Genomic DNA, 7296 nt, shown 5'->3' on the forward strand with positions numbered 1-7296 from the left:
ACACCACCTAGCCATAGCCTTTCTCCCAGAGGTCCCCAGAATGTGCTTGACTCAGTCTCAGAGTGGAACACCAAGGCCGCTGAGCTTCAGGCAAATGTTGCTAAAATCCACCCTGAATGGAGAGCAAGCTCCACCCCTCTCGTCAGGACCGAGGCATTGCAGGCAGGCCCCTGGCAGAGCTGAGTCCTGTCTTCACAGCTCAGGACCCCCATCATTCCCTGTGAGGCACCAGCCAAGGGAAATGGATGATTGGATCATTCTATCTTAGCCTAACATCCAACAACATTTTTAAATGTCCAACGAAGAGAGGGTTCCCCCCAAAAAAAAAAAATTTCCAAAGAGATCATAATGATACTCCAATGAACCTGGAGAGGAGGAAGGAAAGCATTTTACTTATTTTGGACTAAGTTATAGGAATAAACCTTGTCTTGACTTGCAGCTTTCTCTCTTGGGGACTCAATAAAGTGCAACCATCCTAACCCTTCAAAAGACACGTTTTCACTCTCTTCCGGTTGGAAGTCCTAGAGAGGACTCATAAACAGTATCCCTGACTTGGATTCTCTGGCCATAGAGGTGTAGCCAACCATTCTAGGTGGAATGCTTCCATGTCGGGAGCTTCCCTGGGCCAAAAGTTGCCCCAGAACTTCGCACCTGGAACAGTTTCACCAGGAGGGATGCTCCAGGGTTTGGTCAGTTTCAGCATCGAAGCTTGTCCTCTGCTGAGCGCTCCTGTCTCCCAGGTGGCTCAGTCACCGGCCGGGTCTCACAGGCTTCACACTGGACAGCGACTGAGCTTATGGGGAAGCGATTCATGGAGGGAAATCAGTTTCAAGTGGATCTCCAAGATAAGGCAAAAGATAGTGAGAACTGAGAAAGAGACGCCTGCAGCAGACACATGGCCACACATGGGTGCTGCTCCTGTGACTACCTGGGACTCAGGCACATTTTCAGCGAACTCTGAGCTTAAAGCCCTCCTAGAAGAAACCCTCAGTAGTATAAAACACAGTTTGTGATCTTTGGTTTGAATGTCTGAGGTCAGTGGGTTACAGACATCACTTTAGACTTCACTGACTGGGCGCCGTGGCTAATGCCTGTAATCCTAGCATTTTGGGAGGCCGAGGCAGGCAGATCGCTTGAGTTCAGTAGTTCAAGACCAGCTTGGGCAACATAGCAAAACCGTGTGTCTACAAAAAATACAAAAATTAGCTGGGCATGGTGGTGTGTGCCTGTAGTCCCAGCTACCTGGGATGCTAAGGCAGGAGGATGGCTTGAACCTGGAAGGTGGAGGCTGCAGTGAGCCATGAGTGTGCCACTGCACTCCAGCCTGGGTGACAAAGTGAGACCCTGTCTCAAAGAAAAAAAAAACAAAAAAGTCTTAACTATGCATACTTTCCAAAAACCCTTTTGAGCTTCTACCAGTCCACCCCATACTTATAAAGAGAAATATCATATTGAACGGTATCTATCTAGCTGACAGGATTTTTGTTCAGGAACTAGAAACAAAGAGCCTTGCTGTTTTGATGACCAATATTTAAATGATAACAAAACCAGAATCTTGAGTTCCTTCCTGGTGTCCTTAGTTCTACTGTCACGTGAGCAGGCCAGTTGTAACTGTCCGCAGAAAGGAGGAAGATGAGATCCCAGGAGCATATGTGTTTCCTTCAGTCCCCCAGCCAGGAAGAGGCAAACACTCATCCTGGTTCTTCTGTCATCCTGTCCCATTTTTTTCACCTCTGTGCCAGTGGTTCTCAAATTGGAGCATGAGCCAGAATTCCCCAAAGGGTTGTTAAAGCACAGATTGCTGGAGCCCATCCCCAGAGGCCCTGATTCAGTAGCTCTGGAGTGGGGCCCAGTAATCTGCATTTCTAACAAGTTCCCAGGTGATGCTGATGCTGCTGGTCTTGGGATCATGCTTTGAGAACCACTGATACTTAATATCTGGCCTCCTTCATTTTCTGTGAACACTCTGAGTCTTTCTATGAACACTCTGAGACATGGAAAAGTTTGAAGATCTGTACTGGGCTACTGTTCACCTTGTGTTCAAAATAAATCCAGTTTCCTGGCAAATTTGTTAAGGAATAAACCCATATAAGTCTTTTGTCATTATGCTAACAGAGTTGGAAGATGTCGTGACACTATCCATAATTTAGAGTGAACATTCTACTGTTGAGGAAAAAATTCAGCAAAGATAACTTGGTGGAAACAGAAGCCATGGAACGGAGTGCAGAGAGTGTGGGCACATTGACCCTGGAGTGAGCTGCTGGTCATAGCTCTTTTCCAAAACAAGATGCAGCGTTAAGGCAAAGAAGCCAAAAGCTTCAGGCTTGCGTGTTCCTGGGCTTCTCTAGGCCATAACAGACACCCAGATTCAGAAATCCCCACTGCTCTATTGGGGCATCATTCTACTTCCCTCATCCAAATCTGGCTGATGCAAACTGTGCAATTTTTAATGCATTTATTTTTAGCTCTTATGTGGGGAGGGCTTTGGGAGGGGTCATTTCATCAGCCAGATTTTCAACACTGTCAGATATTCTCTTAAAGTTTAAAATGCAGCCAGTATTCCTCCACCACAGATGTGTTTCACCAGCAGACATCCATACCACAAGACCGGTGAGCAAATTCAGTCTCTCCGGGTGCAGCAGTGTCACATGCCACCTATGACAATCCATTTCTACACACTCTTGGGACTGGGCACCAAACCTCAGAAGTGATTGGTGTGGGTTATGAACAGTGCAGATGAATGGAAGAAGTTAATTCTCTGGGGTAAGAGGCTCAAAAAGCTGATACCCAGCTCCAAAATGTTCACCAACCAGAGAGAACATGACAACAGTCTCAAAGCAATTTGAACAAGGTTGTGCAAAAGAAAAAAAAAAAAAAAATGAAAGCAGAAGCCACTTTGGAGGAAACCCATAACCCTTGTGAGTGACTCCCCCTGAAGACATTCCTGTCCCCTGCACTGCCTCCCCTGGCCCCCGAAATAGGCATCAGAAAACACACTGTTTCTGGGTCTCTTTTGTCCACCGACTTTCTTTCTTGGAGCCTGGAGTCAGCTCCTTGAGGCCTGTCCTCCAACGTTTGGCCGCCTTGGCTCTGATGGGACTGGGCTAGGTTGATAGAACACCTGGGTTCTAGAGTCAGCCAGCCATATGTTCCAGTTCCAGCTCACACCACCACTAGCTATGATATTTTGGGGAAGTTTCTTAACTTCTCTGTGCTTAAGTTTTCTTATCTATAAGATGGGAGTTTGCTGGAGGGATGTATGGATGGATGGATTGGTGGGTGGACAGGAAAACAGACAGATGATAGATTATAGATATTGATGTAGACAGACACAAACACACATAAATATTTATGACTACTGGAGTATTAAAGAATTTGCTAAATGTTGAATAGGGTGCCCTGCTGAACTAGAAACACAGCAAATCTAGCTCCCTCCCTGTGTAATTTTTCCAGACTTCTAGATTCTGAGCCTTTGCATGTCTTGCAGTTAGAAAGCAGCCTTGTGTCGGAGTGGAGTTCAGCAGAGCACAAGCAGAGCTCTTCAAAGAATAGAAAAGGGCACCCCAACCTAGCAACGCAGTCCAGTAGACTTAGCAGTATTTAATTGCTGGACTTAGCAGTATTTAATTGCAGATGTTGCACATTCATTCCAAATGTTCCTCTCATCCTTTATTAGCTCACAGGCTAACAAAGGTTTATGCTGTATGGACTTTTGGACTTCTGTAGGTAGATAGAAACCTCATTCATTCAGCCACCACTAACTAGACACGTGGGACATCCTAGACAGCTGCTGTGATGAAGTTCACCACTTCTTTGAAGATCAGGTCGATTACTAGTATAAATCAATGACATATATAAGAGGGAGTTTCACTTACTCGAGAGAAGAATTATGTGTAAGCCATTAAAAGCATTCATTTACACACAACGTGCTAATTACAAATCATTATCTATTAACTAAGACCAATTTCTAGAGGACATTTCCGTGCTGAACTTTAGTTAAATTAATAGGGAGTCACAGAGTCCGCCCAAAAGTGATCAAACAGTATTTCTTTAAGAGTGTTTAATAATTCACACCAGACTTCCTCCCCAATTACTGCCCATTAGCAGAGCTTCGTGCATCCCGGTATGTACTTGCTATAGGGTTACCCTCACCCTTCACCTTGGGAGGTTCTGCTCATTTCAGGAACAGGTGCTTGAAAAGGGACCCCAGGGACTAGAACAGATACTAATGCACCAATGTTTATTGCAACATTATTTACAGCAGCTGAAAGGTAAAAATAACCCAAGTGTCCATCAACAGATGAATGGATAAGTAAAATGTGGTCTGTGCCTACCATGGACTGTTTTATTTTTATAGGGATACAATCATGGGGTGCAAGTGCAGTTCTGCTACATTGATACATTGCATTGAGGTGAAGTCATGGCTTTCAGTGCATTCATCAGTGGAGCAGTGCACATCACAGTGGAATATTATTCAGCCACAAAAACGGATCAAGGTCTGACATATGCAACACCATGGATGGACCATGTAAACTTTATGCTAAGTGAAAGAAGCCAGTCACACAAGGACAAGTACTCTATGCAGTGCCTACATTAGGCAGATTTCTAGAGACAGAAAGTAGAATGGTGCTTGCCATGGGCCCAGAGAGAGGGGATGAGGAATTACATTTAATGGGCACAGAGTTTCTGTTTGGGATGATTTTAAAAGTGGTGGAAATGGATGGTGGTGATGGTTGCATAACACTGTGAATGTTCTTAATGCCACCTAGTTAATCTTACACTTCCACATTTCTTAAAGCAGGCAGTTTTATGTTACGTATATTTTGCCATGATAAAGATCATGCAGAATGATAGCACGTGGACCTAGGAGTCAGTTTTCAAAAAGAAAGCCAATGCCAGTTGGCAGTTTTGGAGGAGCAGCGCCGCAGTGGTGAATGCCTGGATGTACACAGCCTCTTCTTTGAAGGAGAGTTGGGTGCCGGGGCAAGAGGGAGGCTGAGTCAAGGGAAACCAAGTAACCCAGTGTGGCTCTTCTTTCCCGTTCAGGTTTCAGCACAGCCAGTCCCACAGGAGCCCAGCAGAAAAGATTACGAGACCTACCAGCCATTTCAGAATTCCACGAGAAATTACGACGAGTCCTTCTTCGAGGACCAGGTCCACCATCGCCCTCCCGCCAGCGAGTACACCATGCACCTGGGTCTCAAGTCCACCGGCAACTACGTTGACTTCTACTCAGCTGCCCGTCCCTACAGTGAACTGAACTATGAAACGAGCCACTACCCAGCCTCCCCCGACTCCTGGGTGTGAGGAGCCGGGCACAGGCGCTCCGGGAACAGTGCATGTGCATGCATACCACAAGACATTTCTTTCTGTTTCATTTTTTTTTCTTCTGCAAATTTAGTTTGTTAAAGCCTGTTCCGTAGGAAGGCTGTGATAACCAGTAAGAAAATATTAAGAGCTATTTTAGAAAGCTAAATGAATCGCAAGTTAACTTGGAAATCAGTAGAAAGCTAAAGTGATCCTAAATATGACAGTGGGCAGCACCTTTCTAGTGTGAGCTGTAGAGTAACGAGAAGTGCTTTATACTGAACGTGGCTGATGGGAGGAGAGACGAGGCATTCGGGCCGGTGGGGCGTGAGGGTGATCGTTAAGCACAAGACACAGAATAGTTTACACACTGTATGGGGGACGGCTTCTCACGCTTTGTTTACTCTCTTCATCCGTTGTGACTCTAGGCTTCAAGTTGCATTGGGGTTCCTCTGTACAGCAAGATGTTTCTTGCCTTTTGTTAATGCATTGTTGTAAAGTATTTGATGTACATTACAGATTAAAGAAGAAAAGCGCGTTGTGTATATTACACCAATGCCGCCGTGTTTCCTCATCTATGGTTCTAAATATTGCTTCAATTTCAAACTTTTGAAAGATGTATGGATTTCCAGTTTTTCTTTTCTTTACTTTCTCCCAGTATGTTTTAACAAAAAAAAAAAAAAAAAAAAAAAAAAAAAGCAGGAAAAAAGGAGTATTTAGCAGTATTGTTCGTTCTGATATGTGAATTTGTTTGTGGCAACTAAACAAGGCATTCAGCAGTTTCTGACAATTAACATACATCATTCCACACTCCTTGTCAACAAAGTGCTTTTTCACTGCCTAAAATTTTAGATGTAGATATTTGAAATAGATTTTTTCATTTATACCAGTTTTCTTTATGATGATACAGTGTTAAAAGAAAATAAATTACAATTGATCTGTCATCCATATTTGCTAAGAATGTCTATTTCCAAGGACCTATATCTTATAAAATACACATTCTTGCTTGTGTGTCTGTGTGTGTGTGGGTGTATGTATGTCCACATACTAAAAAAATGACCTGTGTGAGATTTTGTTTTGATAGAAGCTATTTCATTTGCTGTTCATCTTGTACAAACTTTGTTTTTGGTTTTTAGTATAAATGTACATTGTTTTGTTCCTTTTGTACTGTATCTATTCTTCTGACCATCTAGTGACTCAGGATATTAGGCCAGTTGAAGTGGAGTTATAGGATTTTCACACATTCACACATACTTGGATATCAACCCTTTCTACAGGTCCGTTTCCTTACACATTTTATCCCCTCAGAACACAATAAACCATGGCCAACTCAATTTCACTTTGGGGCCAATTACTTGAAGTATCCACAGAAAATGTAAACTGCTCGCCTTATTCCCCCAAACTTTTTGTTCATGTGGCAGGGAGCAGTAGACAACTATGGAATAGATAATTAAAATTGAACTTGAAGCTAACGTTAGAATAGTGGTTAACAGAGCTAAGAAATAAGGCTAACCATTTAAAAGAACACGGGCCGTGGGTAAATTAGCTTTGCTCTTTAGATGCAAGTGACTGAGGCCAATAGGTGCCTAGTAAATGTTAACTGTTCTTGGAAAAAATAAAAACATAAGTAACAAAAGAAATTGGCTGCCATCGTCCTTTAAAACTGGCTTCCCTTCACTCTACATAGTTTAATTCAGCTCCAAGTCTCAAGTAAATGGTTCTTTCTCCAAATTTAACAACAATCAAATGATACTAGATTCACGCATAGTTTTGGAAATGAAAAGTTAACTTTCAGAATAGAGCAGTAGACAGAAATGTATGTATGACTTATGTACTAGTTGGACATACAGGACTCAACATTTCTGGGTTCCCTCACAGGAATGCTTCAGCCTCTCTAGAGAGACAGAAACATGGCGCATCGAAGACAAGGTTTCCACTTCATCTGTATCATACGATGCAACAGTAAAGAGAATGTGATATGGACATGAC

General features: G+C 43.2%; 1 protein-coding gene across 4 annotated transcripts in view; it reads left to right on the forward strand.

The window, feature by feature from the left end:
- Positions 1–6251, forward strand: part of CTNND2 (catenin delta 2) — a 928193-nt gene extending 921942 nt beyond the window's left edge. For all 4 annotated transcript variants that reach the window (XM_007961220.3, XM_007961217.3, XM_007961219.3 and 1 more), the window contains one exon: positions 5047–6251. In XM_007961220.3, the coding sequence (XP_007959411.2) occupies positions 5047–5307 (261 nt within the window). In that variant the 3' untranslated portion in view covers positions 5308–6251. The remainder of the gene's footprint in view (positions 1–5046) is intronic.
- The last annotated feature ends 1045 nt before the right edge of the window (positions 6252–7296 follow it).

The sequence above is a fragment of the Chlorocebus sabaeus genome, chromosome 4 (genome assembly GCF_047675955.1).
Source record: "Chlorocebus sabaeus isolate Y175 chromosome 4, mChlSab1.0.hap1, whole genome shotgun sequence".
Taxonomy (NCBI): Eukaryota; Metazoa; Chordata; class Mammalia; order Primates; family Cercopithecidae; genus Chlorocebus; species Chlorocebus sabaeus.